This window comes from Procambarus clarkii, chromosome 29, assembly GCF_040958095.1.
Source record: "Procambarus clarkii isolate CNS0578487 chromosome 29, FALCON_Pclarkii_2.0, whole genome shotgun sequence".
Lineage (NCBI taxonomy): Eukaryota > Metazoa > Arthropoda > Malacostraca > Decapoda > Cambaridae > Procambarus > Procambarus clarkii.
In genome coordinates, this window is record NC_091178.1 from 16854684 (window position 1) to 16882373 (window position 27690).

At 49.0% G+C, this 27690-nt stretch overlaps 2 protein-coding genes and 1 non-coding gene across 5 annotated transcripts in view; 1 reads left to right on the forward strand and 2 right to left on the reverse strand.

The window, feature by feature from the left end:
- Positions 1–27690, reverse strand: part of LOC123765108 (uncharacterized) — a 54987-nt gene that overhangs the window by 21748 nt on the left and 5549 nt on the right. For 2 of the 3 annotated variants that reach the window (XM_045753578.2, XM_045753579.2), the window contains exons 2-4: positions 8266–8476; positions 3471–3612; positions 2504–2842 (exon numbers count right to left, since the gene is read on the reverse strand). In XM_045753578.2, coding sequence (XP_045609534.1) covers positions 2504–2842; positions 3471–3612; positions 8266–8329 — 545 coding nt within the window. In that variant the 5' untranslated portion in view covers positions 8330–8476. The remainder of the gene's footprint in view (positions 1–2503; positions 2843–3470; positions 3613–8265; positions 8477–27690) is intronic. The other variant, XM_069333550.1, reaches the window with a different exon arrangement.
- Positions 9995–10066, forward strand: TRNAP-CGG (transfer RNA proline (anticodon CGG)). Its single transcript has one exon. It is a non-coding gene; the product is annotated as a tRNA-Pro (tRNA).
- Positions 21394–23037, reverse strand: LOC138369611 (uncharacterized). Its single transcript, XM_069333034.1, has one exon. It carries the CDS (start codon positions 23035–23037, stop codon positions 21394–21396), a length of 1644 nt encoding a protein of 547 aa, XP_069189135.1.

Genomic DNA, 27690 nt, shown 5'->3' on the forward strand with positions numbered 1-27690 from the left:
CCCTACCGGAAATCGATTAATGTTCCAATAGTTTTTTAATTAAGAAATCCTTCTAGAAGCTTCTATATAATTGAGAGATCATGCACAAATTCACGTAGGCATCTATAGGGCCCTATGGCATACGTGATCATAGTGACATTGTCATCTATGATCAAGATGTATAATGAATCTATAATGATTCTATAATGATTTTGATATGATATAGAAATAATACATTTCTTAGACGATATTATATATAGTGGGTAAAAATTTCCCACATCGGAGGCCTGGTCGAGGACCAGGCTGCGGGGACACTAAAGCCCCGAAATCATCTCGAGGTAACCTCAAGAAGAAGATAACCCTGTCAATTCCCCCTGAAAATTTTGTAGGTGGTTATCATGTCTCCCCTTACTCTTCTGTCTTCCAGGGACGTGAGTTTCAGCTCCATTAGCCTGTGGATGGAGGTTGCTTCCACAACTTTTTCTCTTAATACATTCCACTTGTTGACCACCCGTACAGGGTACCAGAATCCCCTGACATTGCTTCGACTCATTTGCGACTCTAGCTTTCACTTGTGTCCTCTTGTCCTGGTGTCTCTTAACTTAGAGGCTGGCCTTGTCCACTTTGTCTGGTACCCTCAGTATCTTGTACGTTGTTATCATGATGCAGTTTCATTTTCATCCAAAACTGTTGTAACATATCACCTCACCCAAAGGCAGGTATAAAATCGACGCTGTTTAAACTCTGTTCAGTTATAGTTGTGTGTGTGTAAACATTTTCAAAGTCTTTGAAAATGTAATAAGTTTTACGAAACGCGTTCAAGTGTCGTGTCAGACTAGAAATAAGAATGAATTTTGGAGAATTGATTTTTCAGTTACCATCAACAGTGAAAAGAAATATAAGAAACATACAGAAAATTTGTTAGAATTATTAATCTTACTTTTTCGGTTTTATTTAATAATATATATATATATATATATATATATATATATATATATATATATATATATATATATATATATATATATAACTGAAAACTCACACCCCAGAAGTGACTCGAACCCATACTCCCAGATGCCACGCAACTGGTATGTACAAGACGCCTTAATCCACTTGACCATCACGACCGGACATAATGAGGTGATAGCCGAGGCTATTTGAACCACCCCACCGCCGGCACTCGGATAGTAATCTTGGGCATAGCATTTTACCAAATCACCTCATTCTTTGGGGCACACGTGAGGAACACAAATGCGAACAAGCCTGAATGGTCCCCAGGACAATATGCAACTGAAAACTCACACCCCAGAAGTGACTCGAACCCATACTCCCAGATGCCACGCAACTGGTATGTACAAGACGCCTTAATCCACTTGACCATCACGACCGGACATAATGAGGTGATAGCCGAGGCTCATTATGTCCGGTCGTGATGGTCAAGTGGATTAAGGCGTCTTGTACATACCAGTTGCGTGGCATCTGGGAGTATGGGTTCGAGTCACTTCTGGGGTGTGAGTTTTCAGTTGCATATTGTCCTGGGAACCATTCAGGCTTGTTCGCATATATATATATATATATATATATATATGACAATGTCAGACCACGGAGGAAAATGAAACAGGAATTTCCTTAAGTACTTTCGTATATTAAATACATCTTCAGAAGGAAATGAACAATTTCAATCTGTTTCATTTTCCTCCGTGGTCTGACATTGTCACATTCTTAATCACGTGTTTATTTTCGTGATATATACACACACACATATATATATATATATATATATATATATATATATATATATATATATATATATATATATATATATATATATATAATATATATATATATAATATTTTCCGATAAATACATATATTTTACAGACGAGGAGTCACAATAACGTGGCTGAAATATGTTGACCAAACCACACACTAAAAAGTGAAGGGACGACGACGTTTCGGTCCGTCCTGGACTATTCTTAAGTCGATTGTGAGAATGGTCCAGGAAGGGCCGAAACGTCATCATCCTTGCCCTGTATCCACATTACGCTTCCAGTACATAAACGACATATGAGATTCAGAAACAAGTAGTGTATTGTGAGGACTAATAATAAACAGAAGCTCCCCTATGACTCTGTAATATCCCCATTGGTCAAACTATTATGTATTAGCGATAAGATCTACCATTAATGTATGATGACTTACTGTAAATATATAGCTCTTGAAATAGCACTTTCTCTGTAACTGGCTGACATTGTAACTATAAGGTGTGAAGGATAGATGAAATTGTTTATGTAATAATCTAAGATGAGGTCTGATAAAGACCTTTTGTGCCCTCTGTAATGCTTTTGCGCTACTGCTCACTGGATGAGTATGGGGTGCACAATAAACTAGCCGCCTTCGGCGGCAACAATCAATCGTCGTCCCTTCACTTTCTAGTGTGTGGTTTGGTCAACATACATTTTAGCAGAGGAACAAGAGTGAATATAACGCCTGGTGTGGTGGGGACAGCAGCAGCGGAGACGTACCTGCAATAGTCCTCCAGCTCGGGGCCTTCCACCCACCCATGCTGGCCGTAGGCGTCAATCACGGCGTAGTTGTCAGGGGCGCTGCGGCCCACTCTACTCCAGGAGCCGTCCTCCTCCTTCAGAAGCTGGTCTTTGTGTCTGTCTTTCGCCACTTCTGCCACACTAAGCGTTTGGCGTCTGCCATACCTCCGCAACACTCCTGCATCCGACCCTACACTGCCCTCTGGGATGCCAACCCTCCTCAACACCCCAGCAGCCGCCCCTACACTGCCCTCTGGGGTGGCATCGTTCAGCTCAGTCAAATTGGGTAGCTGACGCAGCGCCCCGGGGCCTGAGTACCTGCAAGAAAGCCATATTGTTTAATGATTCTCTTTACGTAAATCAAAAGTACGTCCAACTTTTCACTTGGCACAAGTTGCAAGTCAAATTTCAGAAATATATATAGATAACTACAAGTAGACCTGGTATAATAATGTTAAAATATATGTACATATCATAGATCTCTAGTTAATTCTGTTCATTCTCCAACTCACAATGTTGTGCAGCGTCTCGCCTGTCGTGCAGCGTCTCACCTGTCGTGCAGCGTCTCACCTGTCGTGCAGCGTCTCGCCTGTCGTGCAGCGTCTCGCCTGTCGTGCAGCGTCTCACCTGTCGTGCAGCGTCTCGCCTGTCGTGCAGCGTCTCACCTGTCGTGCAGCGTCTCGCCTGTCATGCAGCGTCTCACCTGTCGTGCAGCGTCTCGCCTGTCGTGCAGCGTCTCACCTGTCGTGCAGCGTCTCACCTGTCGTGCAGCATTTCGCCTGTCGTGCAGTCTCACCTGTCGTGCAGCGTCTCACCTGTCGTGCAGCATTTCGCCTGTCGTGCAGTCTCACCTGTCGTGCAGCGTCTCACCTGTCGTGCAGCGTCTCGCCTGTCGTGCAGCATCTCGCCTGTCGTGCAGCGTCTCACCTGTCGTGCAGCGTCTCACCTGTTGTACTGTATGTCCCGGCGTTGAGCGTTGCGTCGTGGGTAGACGATCCGTTCCATAGTGAGGAAGTCCCTCTCAAGGTACACGTGAAGACACACCCCGACCTCCCTCGTCTCCACGTTGCACCCGGCCACCAGCGCCCCTGTCACAGAGGGTCATCACGTGCTCTCACATCAGTTCGTAAATCAAACAATGAGAGAAAACCACTTAGGAATAAAAGAAGTCTTCACTAGGTCTTGCATGTGCGAGGTCCTATTTTTACTTTATTCAAGCTATATAATACTGCTTTTTATATGTAAATCACTTGTCAAACCAATGCTTACTAAAAACATTTAAAAATCCGTTGTTATGTGTTCTATACAAAACAAATAATAATAATAATATCTACTAGACAGAGTATCTAGGTAAAAAAAATCACATATACTACACACGACGATCATCTTTACTACACAGTCTCCACCACTTTAATCATCTTTACTAGAAATGACCTTCATCACTGTAACCATCTACACTACACGCGGCCATCCTCATCATTGTAACCATATTCACTATGCACTTTCTTCGTGGGGTCAAGCCAAAAATGCTGCGCCAATTAAGTGTTGGAAATCACCAGGATACAAACCTGCTCCCAGAACATACGTTTTATTTGTCACTATCTGTTTTTTTTATATATATATAACATTTAGGCATATCCGCATTTGTGCGGCTACCCTAGACTGTAAAGGGAAGTACAGTGTGTCAAAAAAAAAAAAAAAAAATAGCTACGTGATGGTAAAAATCCCTATTACACAGGATGGTTAGTCATACATGTCCGTATGTTCAGTAGCCTGCACTGGCAAACTTTGAATGCATTATGAGGATGTCCCCAAGAACACCAGTGTGAGAAGAGTAATTGCAAAGCTCCAAGTACCTCATGCCAACGGTCTGAATGGTCTGATAACTGGGCATTCATGATGTAGTGTGCAAGCTCATGCCCCATTTCCTGCTCACAGAGTTTGCACCTGGAGTGCTCAGGATTGAGATATCCGTCACCTGTAGCCACCTGCCACAAGTAACGATAACTGAATTCTGGAATGATAATTAAACTCTATGGACTTGTCAGTTATCATTTTATCTATACAGACTTCATGGAAGTCACCGTGAGAGCGGAGGGGGAGGCAATGAGGCCGATCTATGACAGTACCCTGACAACAACCAGTTACCCTGCAAAGTTTAATCAGGCTAGCACCAAGCATCTGGCCTCTGATGTGTGACAGACAGGCAAACAAATCGATGTTCTGTTTTATAGACATAGTTTTATAGCCTTCAAAGCATTTGTACTTTAGTCACCCTTTCTATGGCTTTCAGGAAATTGCAACTTTAACGTCCTCGCTCTGTATCACTGTAACATTCCTGATACAGGAATGTTACAGTGATTTCTGATCTGCTTTTGTTGTGTTGTTGTTTGTGTTGTGACCCATAGATTATTTATATGCATTTGTCATTTCATTGTTCAATGTGTTGTGTGTGTGGAGTTAGCATGGGTATTTGTGTTAGTGTTTTCTCACGTACTGTTGTGCAATGTTTTTTGTATTTATATGTGTGTGTTTTATTTTGGGCATTTTTTGGATCTGTAAATGTACATTCTCCATTTGTTATTTAAGAACTATTTGTGTTTGGAATGAGTTTTATCATAACCTTGATGTACTGCTTACGTTGAGGCATATGCTTCCTTTACTATTACTGATCTGGGTAGCTTAATGTGGGGTGGGTGTGTTTGTCTAGTTTGTTTGTGTGTGTGTATTATATATACACACAGGACACACAGAGGTTCTGCAGTACATTGGGCAACGTCGTTCCGATAGAACAGAATAGTTCTGACAACGTTTACGTTCATCTGATGCTTCACCCAATAGTAAACATGAACCAGAGTTAGACAGCTGTTGTCTTTATATTCTGGGAATGGCCAATTGTTGGCCAAATAGATATGGCAAAAAAAAGAGGTGGGAAATTATGACAGCAGATAATCGGCGGCTGGAAAGGCAGGGTCCAAGAGCTAAAATCTCAAACAAGCAGGCAAAAAGAGGAAAATACACATACACGCCTACATAAGCAAACAAGCACGCATGCACAAACACAGATAAGCACCATTGCCAGGCCAAGATTAAATATTAAAGTTTGTGGTACTTCCGACTCCCAGTGACAATACAGAAGTCCTGAGAGCCACGTCAGGCCGGGTACAGAAACCCTAGGAGCCAGGTCAGGCCGGATACAGGAGTCCTGAGAGCCAGGTCAGGCCGGATACAGGAGTCCTGAGAGCCAGGTCAGGCCGGATACAGGAGTCCTGAGAGCCAGGTCAGGCCGGATACAGGAGTCCTGAGAGCCAGGTCAGGCCGGATACAGGAGTCCTGAGAGCCAGGTCAGGCCGGATACAGGAGTCCTGAGAGCCAGGTCAGGCCGGGTACAGGAGTCCTGAGAGCCACGTCAGGCCGGGTACAGGAGTCCTGAGAGCCACGTCAGGCCGGGTACAGGAGTCCTGAGAGCCACGTCAGGCCGGGTACAGGAGTCCTGAGAGCCACGTCAGGCCGGGTACAGGAGTCCTGAGAGCCACGTCAGGCCGGGTACAGGAGTCCTGAGAGCCACGTCAGGCCGGGTACAGGAGTCCTGAGAGCCACGTCAGGCCGGGTACAGGAGTCCTGAGAGCCACGTCAGGCCGGGTACAGGAGTCCTGAGAGCCACGTCAGGCCGGGTACAGGAGTCCTGAGAGCCACGTCAGGCCGGGTACAGAAGCCCTGAGAGCCACGTCAGGCCGAGTACAGAAGCCCTGAGAGCCACGTCAGGCCGAGTACAGAAGCCCTGAGAGCCACGTCGGGCCGAGTACAGAAGCCCTGAGAGCGACGTCGAGCCGGGTACAGAAGCCCTGAGAACCACTGTGGGCCGGGTACAGAACCCTGCCAATATCAATGTGTAGTGGGTGGTGGTACCCTGGTCATAACACACAATAAGGCGAGGTGTTGTGTGCTGGCCGCCGTGGTTACTGGCCCCACAGTGCCTCCCTTGTGGTCCGCCGCCACCACTATAGCCGGGGACACTGGCCACGGTGATAGCCCTGGCGCGGGCCCTGGCGCGGGCCCTGGCGAGGGCCCTGGCGAGGGCCCTGGCGAGGGGCTCGGAATTATAACACTATAAAGGACCGGCCCTCATTCAATTTCTTTATTATGCACCCCATACTCCATCCCGTGGAAGGTGGTGGAAAGGGTTACAGAGACACACAAAGGGTTCAGGAACTGAACCCCATAGTTCTTTTAGCTAAGTACGCACCTAGTTGTGCTTTCGGGGCTTGAGCTCTGGCTCTTTGGTCCCGCCTCTCAACTGTCAATCAACTGATGTACAGATTCCTGAGCCTACTAGGCTCTATTATATCTACATTTGAAACTGTGTATGGAGTCTGCCTCAAGATAACCTCAAGAAGATAACCACCACATCCCTGCCTAATGCTCCATCTCTTAACTACTCTGGCACTGAAAAAGTTCTTTCTAACGTTCCAGTGGCTCATTTGGGTATTCAGTTTCCACCTGTGTCCCCTTGTACGTGTTACCACCCGTTATCTCATGAGCCACGTGTTAAATTGTTTATTTTTATCTACCCTGTCAATTCCTCTGATACTTTTGTAGGAAGTGATCATGTCTCTCCGAGCTCTCCTGTCTTCCAGTGTCGTGAGGTTCAGTCCCAGTAATCTTTCGTCATAGCTCATTCCTCTTAGTTCGGGGACTAGCCTGTTGCATACCTCTGAACCTTTTCGTATATGCAGGTAATTATTCTGCATATACATTTTGGATTCGCATTGGATTCGTATTTCAATCCGCATTGGATTTTGGATTCGAATTAAACAAAACTTCGTTTTGTGTTTGACTAGATGTGTACTTCACGCTGGAGCCGTATATTCCAATACTGGTCTGACATTGAGGTATACAAGGTTCTAGATGATTCCTTTCACAAGTTTCGGAAGACAGTTCTTATGTTTGCCAGCCTTGCATACGCCGCTGATGTTATCCTGTTGATGTGGGCTTCAGGGGACAGATCTGGTGTGTATAAACCCCCAGATCTTTCTCTCGTCCTGACTCCTGAAGGAGTTCCTCTCCCAGCTGGTACCATGTGTTTGGCCTCTTGCCTCCTACGCCTTTCTTTCATCACTTTGCTTTTGCTCGAGTTAAACTGTGGCTCATTTGGGTACTCAGTTTCCACCTGTGCCCCCTCCTTGTTCGCATTCCACCCGTGTTAAACAGTTTATCTACCTTCTCAATTCCTCTGAGAAATTTGTAGATAGTTATGTCTCCTCTTATTCTTCTGTCTTCCAGTGTCGTGAGGTGCATTTCACGCAGCCTTTCCTCGTAACTCATGCCTCTTAGTTTTGGGACTAGCCTAGTGGCATACCTCTGAACTTTTTCAAGCTTCGTCCTGTGCTTGACAAGGTACGGGCTCCATGATGGGGCCGCATACTCTAGGATTGGTCTTACATATGTGGTATACAAGGTTCTGAATGATTCCTTGCACAGGTTCCTGAAGGCAGTTCTGATGTTAGCCAGCCTTACATACGCCGCAGATGTTATTCTTTTTATGTGGGCTTCAGGAGATAGGATTGATGTGATATCAACTCCTAGATCTTTCTCTCTGTCCGTTTTATGAAGGACTTCATCTCCCATTCGGTATCCTGTGTCTGGCCTTCTGTTTCCACCGCCTAATTTCATGTGTTTGTGTGTGGAGGGGGGGGGGGGGGTGAGTCCATCACTCAGCAGGTGCGAGGTGAGGAGCTTACCTGAGAGTACACTGACGGTAGATAGTGCCAGTGCCAGCCACTGCAGGCTACGGAAGTTGTCCATCGTGGCCAGGGGTCAGGTGCCAGGTGTGCCTCCTGCTCATCACGCTGGCACCTCACTGCTCTCTCTTCCTGGGTGTTACAGCCTCACACGTCTGGCCTTGCTTGGCGCCGCTCTCTATAGGTATTCGTCGGCCGTGCCCCTCTACATCTGTGAACAAATAGAACCGGTAGATATTATTTTTCTATTAACATGTTTTACAAGACAAATGGTGGCAAACAATTTGTTTAACATTAGGAGCTTACATACTGTTAGGGGAGTTTACATGCGTTAATTGCTCCTCTGGGTAAATAATTGTTGCCTGACCTTCCTTAGTTTTGGCCTCCAAAGTCCGGGATCTGTAGCGAGCATCATGTAACAGCTGTATGCAAGTTGTTGGCTTGTTTCACCAAAAGTGTGTAACGTTAGTGTTAGGATTAAGGGCAAGCTACTTATCAACGTGGTTACTTGCTTGTGATCTTCAAACATATTCGTCTTCAGCGGATACATTAACTAAGAGTTGCCTTCAAGAGGCAGACCTCAGACCCAGACATCATCAGCTCTCAATTACATCCTCAACGTCATTAATGCACTTGGTACTGGTCCCTCGCGCTTGGCAAAAGCAAACACAAACAGGAGCAGCTAATATTCCCATCCGTGAGGCTTCCCTTCCACCCCCCCCCCCCTATTGGGGGGGGGGCATTGGATGGATGGACACTTATTGGATGGACACTTATGACTGCTTAAATAACCTGTAGCTGCCCTTCTGCAGGAGTTAATTCCTTGCGGCTCTTCCCATCCGGATGGCGAGGACATCTATTAATATTATCCATAGAAGGCAGAAAGGGCCGGAGGCGGGCCTCTTGTTTACGTCAGCGGGCTGCGCAGGACGACTGCGCATAAATCGTTTACTTGTTAAAAATTGTAACAGTGGATGGTGCAGACAGCATCTGCCGCCACACCCAACACCAAGCCTTGAGCCATGACGTGTGAAGTGTGAGGGAGGGGTGTGAAGAGGAGTGTCAAGGTGGGTATAAGGGTGTAGAAGTGGTTATGAGGGAGAGTGTGCAGGAAAGTGTGAGGGGGAGGATAAACTAGTGGATTCATATGACTTAGGGTGTGAGGGGAAGGTATTGGGAAGAGAGTGAGGAAGGCTGTGAAGATGGGGATGAGGGAGGGTGTGAAGGAGGGTATAAGTGAAGAAGGGAGGAAGGGAAGGAGAATGATAAAGAGGGAAGGGCTCGAGGCCTCGTCGGCAAGCTAATCTTCCCGCGAGTCTGGGAACTGACGTAAGTGATCGCTAAAATAGCTCCAGAAGTGAGGTCAAGGGCTCAAGAGATTAATTTCCTTCAAAGGTTCTCTTAAGTTTCAGGGAAGCTATATTCTCTGGCTTATCTTTAAGATAAGCTTTTCCTGGAGGCGATCATACATACACGCGTAATATCTTTATTTATCGCAGACTCGGATCTTTGTCAGCCACTTTAGTAAGTTAAAGTACATCTCAAAAGAAAAGAGTATATTGCTTAAGCTATTTCAACCTAATTCAACAGCCAATTAAAGCACAACTATATTCTACCCACTTCAAGACCCCGAACCAACATTGAAGCAGCGAGAGGAGAAATGGGCCAATAGGCCTTCTGCAGTTACTTCCATTCTTATGTTTTCATACCCATTGTTTCGTGTTCTGTTGGCCTGTTGATCTAGGGGTATGATTCTCGCTTCGGGTGCGAGAGGTCCCGGGTTCAACTCCCGGACAGGCCCGTGACTATTTAGGGGTCTGACAGTTGGGTGAACAGCGCTTCAGATTCGTAGTCCTGAGGTTCCGGGTTCGATCCCCGGTGGAGGCGGAGACAAATGGGCAAAAAGTCTTTGAAAATGTAATAAGCATGACGAAACTCGTTCAGGCGTCAGACCAGAAATAAAGAATGAATTTTGGAGAGTTAATTTTTCAATTACTCCCAACAGTGACGAAAAACGTAAGAAATATGGAGAAGATTCGTGTTAGAATTATTAATCTTGCCCTTTTGGTCATTCAATATAAATTATATATATATATATATATAATATATATATATATATATATATATATATATATATATATATATATATATATATATATATATATATATATATATATATATAATGTCGTACCTAGTAGCCAGAACGCACTTTTCAGCCTACTATGCAAGGCCCGATTTGCCTAATAAGCCAAGTTTTCCTGAATCAATATATTTTCTCAAATTTTTTTCTTATGAAATGATAAAGCTACCCATTTCTTGATGTATGAGGTCAATTTATTTTTATTGGAGTTAAAATTAACGTAGATATATGACCAAACCTAACCAACCCTACCTAACCTAACCTATCTTTATAGGTTAGGTTAGGTTAGGTAGCCGAAAAAGTTAGGTTAGGTTAGGTTAGGTGGGTTAGGTAGTCGAAAAACAATTAATTCATGAAAACGTGGCTTATTAGGCAAATTGGGCATTGCATAGTAGACATAGAAGTGCGTTCTGGCTACTAGGTACGACATATATATAGGTTATATATATATATATAAATATGTCGTACCTAGTAGCCAGAACTCACTTCTCAGCCTACTATTCAAGGCCCGATTTGCCTAATAAGCCAAGTTTTCCTGAATTAATATATTTACTATAATTTTTTTCTTATGAAATGATAAAGCAACCCTTTTCTCTATGTATGAGGTCAATTTTTTTTTATTGGAGTTAAAATTAACGTAGATATATGACCGAACCTAACCAACCCTACCTAACCTAACCTAACCTATATTTATAGGTAAGGTTAGGTTAGGTAGCCAAAAAAAGCTAGGTTAGGTTAGGTTAGGTAGGTTAGGTAGACGAAAAAACATGAATTCATGAAAACTTGGCTTATTAGGCAAATCGGGCCTTGAATAGTAGGCTGAGAAGTGCGTTCTGGCTATTAGGTACGACATATATATATATATATATATATATATATATATATATATATATATATATATATATATATATATATATATATATATATATATATATGTCGTACCTAATAGCCAGAACGCACTTCTCAGCCTACTATTCAAGGCCCGATTTGCCTAATAAGCCAAGTTTTCATGAATTCATGTTTTTTCGTCTACCTAACCTACCTAACCTAACCTAGCTTTTTTTGGCTACCTAACCTAACCTTACCTATAAATATAGGTTAGGTTAGGTTAGGTAGGGTTGGTTAGGTTCGGTCATATATCTACGTTAATTTTAACTCCAATAAAAAAAAATTGACCTCATACATAGAGAAAAGGGTTGCTTTATCATTTCATAAGAAAAAAATTATAGTAAATATATTAATTCAGGAAAACTTGGCTTATTAGGCAAATCGGGCCTTGAATAGTAGGCTGAGAAGTGAGTTCTGGCTACTAGGTACGACATATTTATATATATATATATAACCTATATATATGTCGTACCTAGTAGCCAGAACGCACTTCTATGTCTACTATGCAATGCCCAATTTGCCTAATAAGCCAAGTTTTCATGAATTGTTTTTCGACTACCTAACCTACCTAATCTAACCTAACCTAACTTTTTCGGCTACCAAACCTAACCTAACCTATAAAGATAGGTTAGGTTAGGTAGGGTTGGTTAGGTTCGGTCATATATCTTCGTTAATTTTAAGTCCAATAAAAAAAAATTGATCTCATTCGTAATGAAATGGGAAGCTTTATCATCTCATAAGAAAAAAATTAGAGAAAATATAATAATTCAGGAAAACTTGGCTTATTAGGCAAATCGGGCCTTGAATAGTAGGCCGAGAAGTGCGTTCTGGCTACTAGGTACGACATATATATATATATATATATATATATATATATATATATATATATATTGACACGGCCGGGTCAACCACGGACACGGCCGGGTCAACCACGGACACGGCCGGGTCAACCACAGTCCTCGAATTTGAGGAGTTACTAAGGCTCCGGTGGGATAAGAGACGAGGGGGGACGGTGTCACCAGTTTCATGAACGACACATGACACATTAGTGAGACATTGTGGGTGGCACGAGTATGTGTCTGGTGGGAAGGATAGCCCTCAAGGCCTGTACGGTTTACTACTGACAAGGTCACTCTTAACCAACAAGGAAATGTTAATCACGAGCAGACGTAGGATAGTGTGAGTCATCCCCCCTTCTCCTCCCTTCCCCTTCTGTGTACAGAAAAAGGAGTGGCCCTGTGAGTCAACGTGGTGATGCGCGCGCCTACCCCCACACCAGCCCAGACCCCAACACCAGCCCAGACCCCCCCCCCCACACTCTCACTATCCTGGCCAACTGCCCCACATTCACCTCAGCATGAACTCCCCGACCCACACACCCACTCCAACCAGTACCCCCCCCCCTCCTCCACACCCACAACTACAACAGTCAAATACACACACAAGTCAAAGTCTGTCAGTGGTGTGCAAGGAGGACTGGCGCCAGCTGGTGTCCAGGTGTGTACGATAACCTGACCAGTACCACACCAGGGGTGCCACACCTGGGGAACCACACCAGGGGTGCCACACCTGGGGTACCACACCAGGGGTACCACACCAGGGGTACCACACCAGGGGTGCCACACCTGGGGTGCCACACCAGGGGTACCACACCAGGGGTGCCACACCTGGGGTACCACAACATGGGTACCACACCTGGGGTACCACACCTGGGGTGCCACACCAGGGGTGCCACACCAGGGGTACAACACCAGGGGTGCCACACCGGGGGTGCCACACCAGGGGTACCACACCAGGGGTACCACACCAGGGGTACCATACCTGGGGTACCACACCAGGGGTACCACACCAGGGGTGCTACACCTGGGGTACCACACCAGGGGTGCCACACCAGGGGTACCACACCAGGGGTACCACACCAGGGGTACCACACCTGGGGTACCACACCAGGGGTGCCACACCAGGGGTACCACACCAGGGGTACCACACCAGGGGTACCACATCAGGTGTGCCACACCTGGGGTACCACACCTGGGGTGCCACACCAGGGGTACCACACCAGGGGTACCACACCTGGGGTGCCACACCTGGGGTACCACACCAGGGGTGCCACACCAGGGGTACCACACCAGGGGTACCACACCAGGGGTACCACATCAGGTGTGCCACACCTGGGGTACCACACCTGGGGTGCCACACCAGGGGTACCACACCAGGGGTACCACACCTGGGGTGCCACACCTGGGGTACCACACCAGGGGTACCACACCAGGGGTGCCACACCTGGGGTACCACACCAGGGGTACCACACCAGGGTGCCACACCTGGGGTGCCACACCTGGGGTGCCACACCAGGGGTACCACACCTGGGGTACAACACTTTGGGGACCAAACCAAGAGTACCACACCTGGGGTACAACACCTGGGGGTCCAAACCAAGGGTACCACACCTGGGTACAACACCTGGGGTACAACACCTGGGGGACCAAACCAAGGGTACCACACCTGGCGTACCACACCTGGGGGACCACACCGGGGGTACCACACCGGGGGTACCACACTGGGGGTACCACACCTGGGGTACCACACCTGGGGTACAACACCTGGGGGACCAAACCAAGGGTACCACACCACGGGTACCACACCTGGGGTACCACACCAGGGGTCCCACACCTGGGGTACCACACCAGGGGTCCCACACCAGGGGTACCACACCAGGGGTACCACACCTGGGGTACCACACCAGGGGTACCACACCTGGGGTACCACACCAGGGGTACCACACCTGGGGTACCACACCAGGGGTACCACACCAGGGGTACCACACCTGGGGGACCAAACCAAGGGTACCACACCAGGGGTACCACACCTGGGGTACCACACCTGGGGGTACCACACCTGGGGTACCACACCTGGGGGTACCACACCTGGGGTACCACACCTGGGGTACCACACCTGGGGGTACCACACCAGGGGTACCACACCTGGGGGACCAAACCAAGGGTACCACACCAGGGGTACCACACCAGGGGTACCACACCAGGGGTACCATACCTGGGATACCACACCTGGGGGTACCACACCTGAGGTATCACTCCTGGGGTACCACACCAGGGCTACCACACCTGAGGTATCGCACCTAGGGTACCACACCTGGGGTACCACACCTGCGGTACCACACCTGCGGTACCACACCTGGAATGCCACATCTGTGGTACCAAACCTGGAGTACCAAACCTGGAGTACCACACCTGGAGTACACCCCACTGGGGTACCACACCTGGAGTACACCCCACTGGGGTACCACACCTGGAGTACACCCCCCTGGGGTACCACACCTGGGGAACCACACCTGGAGTACACCTCTGGTGTATAACACCTGGGGTACCACACCTGGGGAACCACACCGGGAAACCACACCTGGGGAACCACACTGGGGAACCACACCGGGGTACCACACCAGGGGTACCACACATGGGGTATCACACCTGGGGAACCATACCTGGGGAACCACACCATGGGGAACCACACCATGGGGAACCACACCATGGGGAACCACACCATGGGGAACCACACCGGGGATACCACACCTGGGGAACCACACCGGGGATACCACACCTGGGGTACCACACCTGCGGTACCACACCTGGGGTACCACACCATGGGAACCACACCATGGGAACCACACCATGGGAACCACACATGGGGAACCACACCTGGGGGACTACACCGGGGACACCACACCTGGGGTACAACATCTGGGGGACCAAACCAAGGGTACCACACCAGGGGTGCCACACCTGGGGTACCACAACATGGGTACCACACCTGGGGTACCACACCTGGGGTGCCACACCAGGGGTGCCACACCAGGGGTACAACACCAGGGGTGCCACACCGGGGGTGCCACACCAGGGGTACCACACCAGGGGTACCACACCAGGGGTACCATACCTGGGGTACCACACCAGGGGTACCACACCAGGGGTGCTACACCTGGGGTACCACACCAGGGGTGCCACACCAGGGGTACCACACCAGGGGTACCACACCAGGGGTACCACACCTGGGGTACCACACCAGGGGTGCCACACCAGGGGTACCACACCAGGGGTACCACACCAGGGGTACCACATCAGGTGTGCCACACCTGGGGTACCACACCTGGGGTGCCACACCAGGGGTACCACACCAGGGGTACCACACCTGGGGTGCCACACCTGGGGTACCACACCAGGGGTACCACACCAGGGGTGCCACACCTGGGGTACCACACCAGGGGTACCACACCAGGGTGCCACACCTGGGGTGCCACACCTGGGGTGCCACACCAGGGGTACCACACCTGGGGTACAACACTTTGGGGACCAAACCAAGAGTACCACACCTGGGGTACAACACCTGGGGGTCCAAACCAAGGGTACCACACCTGGGTACAACACCTGGGGTACAACACCTGGGGGACCAAACCAAGGGTACCACACCTGGGGTACCACACCTGGCGTACCACACCTGGGGGACCACACCGGGGGTACCACACCGGGGGTACCACACCGGGGGTACCACACCTGGGGTACCACACCTGGGGTACAACACCTGGGGGACCAAACCAAGGGTACCACACCTGGGGGACCAAACCAAGGGTACCACACCACGGGTACCACACCTGGAGTACCACACCAGGGGTCCCACACCTGGGGTACCACACCAGGGGTCCCACACCAGGGGTACCACACCAGGGGTACCACACCTGGGGTACCACACCAGGGGTACCACACCTGGGGTACCACACCAGGGGTACCACACCTGGGGTACCACACCAGGGGTACCACACCAGGGGTACCACACCTGGGGGACCAAACCAAGGGTACCACACCAGGGGTACCACACCAGGGGTACCACACCTGGGGGTACCACACCTGGGGTACCACACCTGGGGGTACCACACCTGGGGTACCACACCTGGGGTACCACACCTGGGGGTACCACACCAGGGGTACCACACCTGGGGGACCAAACCAAGGGTACCACACCAGGGGTACCACACCAGGGGTACCACACCAGGGGTACCATACCTGGGGTACCACACCTGGGGGTACCACACCTGAGGTATCACTCCTGGGGTACCACACCAGGGCTACCACACCTGAGGTATCGCACCTAGGGTACCACACCTGGGGTACCACACCTGCGGTACCACACCTGCGGTACCACACCTGGAATGCCACATCTGTGGTACCAAACCTGGAGTACCAAACCTGGAGTACCACACCTGGAGTACACCCCACTGGGGTACCACACCTGGAGTACACCCCACTGGGGTACCACACCTGGAGTACACCCCCCTGGGGTACCACACCTGGGGAACCACACCTGGAGTACACCTCTGGTGTATAACACCTGGGGTACCACACCTGGGGAACCACACCGGGAAACCACACCTGGGGAACCACACTGGGGAACCACACCGGGGTACCACACCAGGGGTACCACACATGGGGTATCACACCTGGGGAACCATACCTGGGGAACCACACCATGGGGAACCACACCATGGGGAACCACACCATGGGGAACCACACCATGGGGAACCACACCGGGGATACCACACCTGGGGAACCACACCGGGGATACCACACCTGGGGTACCACACCTGCGGTACCACACCTGGGGTACCACACCATGGGAACCACACCATGGGAACCACACCATGGGAACCACACATGGGGAACCACACCTGGGGGACTACACCGGGGACACCACACCTGGGGTACAACATCTGGGGGACCAAACCAAGGGTACCACACCTGGGGTACAACACCTGGAGTACCACACCTGGGGTACCATATCTGGGGTACACCACCTTGAGTACCACACCTCGGGTACCACACCAGGGGTACTACACCTGGAGTACCACACCTGGGATACCACATCTTGAGCCCAGTAGGCTCAGGAATCTGTACACCAGTTGATTGACAGTTGAGAGGCGGGACCAAAGAGCCAAAGCTCAACCCCCGCAAGCACAATTAGGTGAGTACAATTAGGTGAGTACATCTGGATTACTACACCTGGTGTACAACACCTGGAGTACCACACCTGGGGTACCACACCTGGAGGTATTCGTTGCCTTCTTGGATGTACGGTGGTTGTAGATATACACAGTAGAACACTTCAGTAGTTTATTGAATAAGGTAACAAGGTATATATCTGGCCAGCCGAGGTCCGACCCTAACCCTGGTTTCGAGAGGTACTGAGGCTTGCCTGAAGTGCGGCTTGTGCCGGCTGTGTGGAGTGACGTCAGAGGCCTACTCGCCTGTGATTGGTTATGTCTTAACCATCATACAATTTGAGTATTAACAGAGTACCACACCTCGGGAGCCACACCTGGAGTAGCACACCAGGGGCACCACACCTGGGGTACCACACCTGGAGTACCACACCTGGGGTACCACACCTGGAGTACCACACCTGGGGTACCACACCATTGGGTACTACACCTGGGATACCACACCTGGGGTACCACACCATTGGGTACTACACCTGGGATACCACACCTGGAGTACCACACCTGGATTACCACACCAGGGGGGTACCACACCTGGGATACCACACCTGGAGTACCACACCTGGATTACCACACCAGGGGGGTACCACACCTGGAGTACCACACCTGGGGTACCACACCAGGGGGGTACCACACCTGGAGTACCACACCTGGAGTACCACACCTGGAGTACCACACCCGGAGTACCACACCTGGAGTACCACACCTGGGGTACCACACCTGGATTACCACAACTTCACTCTACATGTAAGAAGTAGTGGATCTACTAGAGGTTGCTCGCCGCTAGGGGTTGGACCGTCGGCAAGAGGTAGGAACGCCCTCAGAACTGGGCGGAAGATGCGCCGGGTTTCCCTCGTGCTGCACAACGCTTCCCACAACAGGGCTACTTGCCTCCCGGATTTCTGTTGATCACAGAGCAAGTGACCTCCAGCGAGCCCTCGCCAGATATATAGTGAATGTCTCTCTAAGGTCCTCGACAGGGCAAAACAGTTAGGGCGCGTCTCCTTAATCACGATGCTTCTGTTCACCTAGCAGTAAATAGGTATATTGGAGTTGACTGTTGTGGGTCGTTTCCCAGGAAATGGTCAGATCTTCAGCATGGTCGAGACTAACTCGAATTTCCCACAAGGAATCAAGGACAAACAGAACAAGGTCTGAGTGGTGGAAAACCAGCTACATAAACACCATAAAGGCACGTTCTGTTGTTTGAAGACTGTTGGTTGATGAAGGCTACTGCAGAACACAGTGCTCCGGTCAAGACCCCACTCCCTCACACTAACAGTAATGAAAGCACGTAAAACGCAGCTGGCGGACATGTATATATGAAGTATGAAGCGGTCAAAACACAAGTTTATATTTGTTCAGCTGGAGCTACTGGGCGCCGGTCCGACCAGGCTGGTGTGTGAGGAGACGATGAGCCAAGATGGTTCATCAAGTGGTTCCCAAGCTGTACTTCGTCTGACCCGCCCCACACCACCAACCCTATTGCCCCGGAAGCCGTCGTTAACAGGTGATTCAGAAGATTATTATATACTGCTTTTAACAGTATAATCATAACGTTTTGAGGTGGGACTTGAATCATTCACTGCTGGGACGAGCAGTTATTCACCACTCTTTGGTCCCGCCTCTCAACCGTCAATCAACTGATGTCCAGATTCCTGAGCCTACTGGGCTCGATCATATCTACATTTAAAACTGTGTATGGAGTCAGCCTCCACCACATCACTGCCTAATGCATTCCGTCTGTTAACTACTCTGACACTGAAAAAGTTCTTTCTAACGTCCCTGTGGCTCATTTGGGTACTCAGTCTCCACCTGTGTCCCATTGTTCGCGTACCTCCCGTGTTATACAGTTTATCCTTATCTACCCTGTCAATTCCTCTGAGAATTTTACAGGTAGTGATCATGTCTACCCTTACTCTTCTGTCTTCCAGAGTCGTGAGGCTGCATTTCATGCAGCCTGTGTGTGTGTGTGTGTGTACTCACCTATTTGTGCGTGCGGGGGTTGAGCTCTGGCTCTTTGGTCCCGCCTCTCAACAATCAATCAATTGGTGTACAGATTCCTGAGCCCATTGGGCTCTATCATATCTACATTTGAAACTGTGTATGGAGTCTGCATCCACCCCATCACTGCCTAATGCATTCCGTCTGTTAACTACTCAGATTCTAAACAAATTATTTATAATGTCTTTATGGCTCATTTGGGCACTCAATTTCCAGTGTCCCCTAGTGCGTGTGCCCCTTGTGTTAAATAGCCCGTCTTTATCTACCCTGTCAATTCCTCTGAGAATCTTGTACGTGGTGATCATATCCCCCCTAACTCTTCTGTCTTATAGCGACGTGAGGTTTAATTCTCGTAGTCTCTCCTCGTAGCTCATACCTCTCAGCCCGGGTACTAGTCTGGTGGCAAACCTTTGAACTTTTTCCAGTTTGGTCTTATGCGTGACTAGATATGGACTCCATGCTGGGGCTGCATACTCCAGGATTGGTCTGACATATGTGGTATACAAAGTTCTGAATGATTCCTTGCACAATGGTGAGGTCACACAAGGAACGTCCTGGGATGGTGAGGTCCCACAAGGAACGTCCTGGGATGGTGAGGTCCCACAAGGAACGTCCTGGGATGGTGAGGTCCCACAAGGAACATCCTGGGATGGTGAGGTCCCACAAGGAACGTCCTGGGATGGTGAGGTCACACAAGGAACGTCCTGGGATGGTGAGGTCCCACAAGGAACGTCCTGGGATGGTGAGGTCACACAAGGAACGTCCTGGGATGGTGAGGTCACACAAGGAACGTCCTGGGATGGTGAGGTCACACAAGGAACGTCCTGGGATGGTGAGGTCACACAAGGAACGTCCTGGGATGGTGAGGTCACACAAGGAACGTCCTGGGATGGTGAGGTCACACAAGGAACGTCCTGGGATGGTGAGGTCACACAAGGAACGTCCTGGGATGGTGAGGTCACACAAGGAACGTCCTGGGATGGTGAGGTCACACAAGGAACGTCCTGGGATGGTGAGGTCACACAAGGAACGTCCTGGGATGGTGAGGTCACACAAGGAACGTCCTGGGATGGTGAGGTCCCACAAGGAACATCCTGGGATGGTGAGGTCCCACAAGGAACGTCCTGGGATGGTGAGGTCCCACAAGGAACGTCCTGGGATGGTGAGGTCCCACAAGGAACGTCCTGGGATGGTGAGGTCCCACAAGGAACGTCCTGGGATGGTGAGGTCACTTTATTTATATCAAACTGAGTAATGACCTGCCGTTGTGACTCGCACCACATTGTCGCAGGGTTACTTTACTGATGGGCCGCGTTTAACCGAAAAATATGTCCCATGGATAAAGCAGATGAACAAACACCGTTCTGACAACAGCATCCGGTGCGATGAAAGGGAGTGCCGGCGCCCTCTCCCCCACACCACAGCGGTAACCATGTGGTGATATGACCAGCAGACAGCAGTGTCCTGCGAGGTGCCAGCATTTACGAAGTGTTGTGTAGGGCAACGTGTGGACTGAGATAAGTGGCATGAGTGGTGTTTGAGTATCCTGGAAGGTACAGGTTTACCCATGGAGAGGGCTTGGGAGTGGAGGCGTAGGCTTAGAAGAACAGAGAGCGGGATGCAGTGACGATAGTCTGTAAATCGGAGGGTTTAGGTGATAAGGGAGGGTAAAGCTGGTCAGAGTGGGTCAGGAGGAAGCTTAAAACGTTTAGGCGTCTCCCTGTCGCTTAAACGCTTAAAAAACTTAAGTTTAATGTATTACTTAAAATAAAGAGGGAATAGCGTTGGTTAGGCAGATAAGAGTATGGAATTTTCCATTTTGTGTATGTCATTTTCATGTTATTATTATGTTGTTATCATCTTAACTCTTGTGGGTTGTGATGAGATCTGCCATTTATGTGTATTTTAGTTTGTGTTTGATAGGGAATTAGGTATGCTTAGGGGTGCCTTCTCGCCATGCCCTGTGGCTGGGGAGGATTGGTGCCCTGAAGCTACATAAACACCCTATACCCCCCCGAAGTGGCAAGGGGAGTTAGGGGACAACAATAGCAGGGTACATCAGGATGAGGACGGTAGAGGCAACAGGGTACATCAGGGTGAGGACGGTAGAGGCAACAGAGTACATCAGGGTGAGGACGGTAGAGGCAACAGGGTACATCAGGGTGAGGACGGTAGAGGCAACAGAGTACATCAGGATGAGGACGGTAGAGGCAACAGAGTACATCAGGATGAGGACGGTAGAGGCAACAGGGTACATCAGGGTGAGGACGGTAGAGGCAACAGGGTACATCAGGGTGAGGACGGTAGAGGCAACAGAGTACATCAGGGTGAGGACGGTAGAGGCAACAGGGTACATCAGGATGAGGACGGTAGAGGCAACAGGGTACATCAGGATGAGGACGGTAGAGGCAACAGGGTACATCAGGGTGAGGACGGTAGAGGCAACAGAGTACATCAGGGTGAGGACGGTGGAGGCAACAGGGTACATCAGGGTGAGGACGGTAGAGGCAACAGGGTACATCAGGGTGAGGACGGTAGAGGCAACAGGGTACATCAGGATGAGGACGGTAGAGGCAACAGGGTACATCAGGATGAGGACGGTAGAGGCAACAGGGTACATCAGGATGAGGACGGTAGAGGCAACAGGGTACATCAGGGTGAGGACGGTAGAGGCAACAGAGTACATCAGGGTGAGGACGGTAGAGGCAACAGGGTACATCAGGGTGAGGACGGTAGAGGCAACAGAGTACATCAGGGTGAGGACGGTAGAGGCAACAGGGTACATCAGGATGAGGACGGTAGAGGCAACAGGGTACATCAGGGTGAGGACGGTGGAGGCAACAGGGTACATCAGGGTGAGGACGGTAGAGGCAACAGAGTACATCAGGATGAGGACGGTAGAGGCAACAGGGTACATCAGGATGAGGACGGTAGAGGCAACAGGGTACATCAGGGTGAGGACGGTAGAGGCAACAGGGTACATCAGGATGAGGACGGTAGAGGCAACAGGGTACATCAGGGTGAGGACGGTAGAGGCAACAGAGTACATCAGGGTGAGGACGGTAGAGGCAACAGGGTACATCAGGATGAGGACGGTAGAGGCAACAGGGTACATCAGGGTGAGGACGGTAGAGGCAACAGGGTACATCAGGGTGAGGACGGTAGAGGCAACAGAGTACATCAGGATGAGGACGGTAGAGGCAACAGGGTACATCAGGATGAGGACGGTAGAGGCAACAGGGTACATCAGGGTGAGGACGGTAGAGGCAACAGAGTACATCAGGGTGAGGACGGTAGAGGCAACAGGGTACATCAGGGTGAGGACGGTAGAGGCAACAGAGTACATCAGGGTGAGGACGGTAGAGGCAACAGGGTACATCAGGATGAGGACGGTAGAGGCAACAGGGTACATCAGGGTGAGGACGGTGGAGGCAACAGGGTACATCAGGGTGAGGACGGTAGAGGCAACAGGGTACATCAGGGTGAGGACGGTAGAGGCAACAGAGTACATCAGGGTGAGGACGGTAGAGGCAACAGGGTACATCAGGATGAGGACGGTAGAGGCAACAGGGTACATCAGGGTGAGGACGGTGGAGGCAACAGGGTACATCAGGGTGAGGACGGTAGAGGCAACAGGGTACATCAGGGTGAGGACGGTAGAGGCAACAGAGTGCATCAGGGTGAGGATGGTAGAGGCAACAGGCCGGGTACATCAGGGTGAGTCTTATGAATGTCTTATAAACACAATTACAGCCATTCAGCATCATTGTTCAAAATCTGTACTACAAATTCCAAGCGGGTGGAGGGAGAGGGGAGGTTTGGGATGTGGAGGGGTGGGGAGTGGGGTGGAGGTGTTGGGAGGGGCGGTGTTGGGGTGGGGATGGGGGTGGATGGGTCGGAGGTCTCCGTGGGGGCAAGATAAAGTAGGCGGGAGAATGACTAAAGGTGAGTGCTGAAGAGTTGAACCTATTGTATTATGTTCTGTCTGTACTTAAAAAGTATATCTAATCCAACGGTGATATGTAGGAGGGAGAGCGGTGTGACGATGGTGAGGGGGAGGAGGGAGAGCGGTGTGACGATGGTGAGGGGGAGGAGGGAGAGCGGTGTGACGATGGTGAGGGGGAGGAGGGAGAGCGGTGTGACGATGGTGAGGGGGAGGAGGGAGAGCGGTGTGACGATGGTGAGGGGGAGGAGGGAGAGCGGTGTGACGATGGTGAGGGGGAGGAGGGAGAGCGGTGTAACGATTGGGGGAGAGGAGGGGGACAAGGGACAGTTGGGGATCCCCACATCCAGTAACTTGACGCAACCTAGGTGGTTTCCGGTCCGGCCTGGCTTATCCAGCACAGTGGCTGGACGGTAGCTGTTCAGCTTGTGCTTGGTCCCGCCTCTCAACTGACAATTCAACCTGGTGTACAGGTTCCTGAGCCTACTGGGCTCTATCATATCTACACTTTGTAAATGTGTATGGAGTCTGCCTCCGCCACATCACTGCCTAATGCATGCCATTTAACTACCCTGACACTGAAAACGTTCTTTCTAACATCTCTGTGGTTCATTTGAATACTCATTTTCCACCTGTGTCCCCTTGTTCGCGTACCACCCGTGCTAAATAGTTTGTTTTTAGCTGGAAGATAGCAGGTGACTACAAAAAGACATGGTCAAACTGAAGGCATTGTCCAATAAATGGCTACTAGAATTTAACTCAAGTAAGTGTAAATTAATGAAAATAGGTGTAGGAAGCAGGAGGCCGGACATAATGTATCAATTAGGAAATGCCATCCTTCAAGAGTCAGGTAGAGAGAGATCTGGGGTTGATATCACACCGTACCTGTCACATATGCTAGGTTGGTCAACATGTTAACTGCCATTAGAATCTTGTGTAAGGAATTATTCAGAACCTTGTGTAAGTATTTATTAGAACCTTTTATACAACACGTCAGATCAATCCGGGAGTCAGCGTGGTGTCCATGTCTAGTCAAGCACAAGGCGAAGTTGGAAATTGTTCAAATTTATGCCACCAGACTATTTCCAGAACTGTGAGGTATGAGTTATGATGAAAGGCTACGTCAGTTGCACCTCACGTCGCTGGAAGACAGAAGAACTATGGGAAACGTGATCACAGCATACACAATTCTCATAGCAATTGAAGGGTATATAAAGACAAATTATTTAGCAAAAGTGGAACACGCACAAACGGACACCGGTGGAAACTTTATGCCAAAATGAGCCACAGAGACATTGGAAAGAATTTGTTCAGTGTCAGATTAGTTAACAAATAGAATGTATTATGAAGATATGATGGTGGCAGACTCCAATCGCAGTTTCAAATGTAAACATGATAGGGACCAAGAGGTTCAGGAAAATGCATACCAACTGATTGGCGTTGAGAGAACCAAAGAGCCGAAGTTGAACTCCCTCCTCCCCACGCACAGCTAGACGAGTACACACAGAGTTCAAGTCAGACTCTCCTTTTGTTCTCCGAGAATTTTCTCAACTTAAGCCATATTTCTTGAATAAGAAAGTTCAACTCATAACTTTGTGACATTCTTCTTGAATAATTTATCAATTAGCACAGGCCCAGGAAAAGCCACTGTCCGCTCTTACCGTCCCAAACTGTAGTGCGGTAAAAGTTGGTCCATACAGAGGCTTATTATTTCTTGTCACACTAATGTGGAGGTGAGGAGAAGAGAAGACCCCAAAGACAGTACGAAGTGAAGGCGAGCCAGCTTCCAGAAACAGTGAAAGAGAACGCTCTAGAAGAATATACAACACCAGATCTCGTCTGACCAACACAGTAACAAAACATGTGAAGCAGAAGACAAACTGCAAAATGTCAGGTGGCCTTCACGAAGCTAAACAGTGAGGCTTTCAAAATTATATACATGTATACACACACACACACACACACAGGCAGGGCAGGGTAGCGAGGGGGCAGCAACTTTAGCGCATAGAATGAGAGCGAAGCTGCTGGTCATGGGGGACCTAAATCACGGAGAGATAGATTGGGAAACGAGGAATCCCCATGGCGGGGAGGAGACCTGGGGAGCGAAGCTGGTAGACGTTATTGACAGGAATTTCCTAACACAGCATGTGAAACAAGATACTAGGGAAAGAGGAGGGGATACGCCCAGCCTATTAGATCTCATTTTCACCCAGAATGTAGAAGACATCGAGCAGTTGGAACATGAAATACCACTAGGAGCTAGTGACCATTGTGTCCTAGTCTTTGACTACATGATGGAGCTTAAAATTGTGACCAAAGGACAAGAGGTCCGGGAAAGGAGACTTGATTACAGAAAAAGGGACTACAGAAGGATAAGGGACTACCTGGGAGAAGTGCAGTGGGAGGAAGAACTTAGAGGAAAAACAGTGCAAGGTATGATGAACCAAGTCATATTGAAATGCAAGGAGGCTGAAGAGAGATTTATTCCAACAATAAAGGAAAAAAGCAGGAGGAAATATAATAACCCATGGTTTAATAGATAGTATCAGGAAGCAAATGTGAGAAGCAGGAGGGAGTGGAGGAAGTACAGAAGACAAAGGACAGAGGACAACAGGATTAGATGTAACAGAGCTAGGAATGATTACATTAACATAAGACGAGTGTCGGAAAGAAATTATGAGAATGATATTGCAGTCAAAGCGAAAAAGCAACCTAAATTACTACATAGCCATATAAGAAGGAAGATGTCGGTAAATGACCAAGTGACAAGACTGAGGAAAACAGAAGGGGCATATACAGAAAGCGACAAGGAAATCTGCGAGGTACTGACTGCAAAATTCCATGGAGTGTTCACAACCGAGCCTGAGCAGCTCCCATTGTTAGAAGAGATTACCCAAGATGAAAGACTATCAGATATAGAGGTGACAGCAGAGGATGTAATGAAACAGTTAACACTGGATGCCAGTAAAGCAGTTGGACCAGACAAAGTATCACCGTGGATACTTAAAGAGGCAGCGCAGGCTCTCGGCGTGCCTCTGGCAATGATCTTTAATGAGTCACTTATGTCGGGAGAATTGCCCAGTTGCTGGAAGGAGGCAAATGTCGTACCGATTTTCAAGAAAGGTGATAGGGAGGAGGCACTTAACTACAGACCCGTATCACTGACAAGCATCCCCTGCAAAATACTTGAAAGAATAATTAGGCTAAGACTTGTTGAGCACCTGGAGAGCATTGGGTTTGTAAACAAGCACCAACATGGGTTCTGGACAGGGAAATCATGCCTAACAAACCTTTTAGAATTCTATGATACAGTAACAAGGATAAGGCAGGACAGAGAAGGCTGGGTAGACTGCATATTTCTTGACTGCCAAAAGGCCTTTGATACAGTACCGCACATGAGACTGCTATACAAACTTGAGAGGCAGGCAGGAGTAAGCGGAAAGGCCCTAGTATGGGTGAAGAAATACCTAACAGGAAGGAGCCAGAGGGTAATGGTAAGGGGCGAGATGTCGGACTGGCGAACAGTAACAAGTGGAGTACCTCAAGGATCGGTGCAGGGACCAATCCTCTTTCTAATTTACGTAAATGATATGTTTACAGGAGTGGAATCATACATGTCGATGTTTGCGGATGACGCAAAATTAATGAGAAGAGTTGTGACAGACGAGGATTGTAGGATCCTCCAAGAGGACTTAAACAGGCTGCAGAGATGGTCAGGGAAATGGCTACTGGAGTTTAACACCAGTAAATGTAAAGTTATGGAAATGGGATCAGGTGACAGGAGACCAAAGGGACAGTACACAATGAAGGGGAAGAGCCTACCTGTAACGACTCGAGAAAGAGACCTGGGAGTGGATGTGACACCTAATCTAACTCCTGAGGCACATATAAATAGGATAACGACAGCAGCGTACTCTACACTGGCGAAAATTAGAACTTCATTCAGAAACCTAAATGAGGAGGCTTTTAGGGCGCTTTACACTGCCTACGTGAGACCCGTCTTAGAGTATGCCGCGCCATCATGGAGCCCCCACCTGAAGAAACACATAAAGAAACTGGAGAAGGTTCAAAGGTTTGCGACGAGGCTTGTCCCAGAGTTACGAGGGATGGGATATGAAGAGCGGCTGAAGGAACTGAACCTTAAGACACTAGAGAAAAGAAGGGAGAGAGGAGATATGATAGGGACATATAAAATACTCAGGGGAATTGACAAAGTGGAAATAGATGAAATGTTCACACGTAATAATAACAGAACGAGGGGACATGGGTGGAAACTGGAAACTCAGATGAGTCACAGAGATGTTAGGAAGTTTTCTTTTAGCGTGAGAGCAGTGGAAAAATGGAATGCACTTGGGGAACAGGTTGTGGAAGCAAATACTATTCATA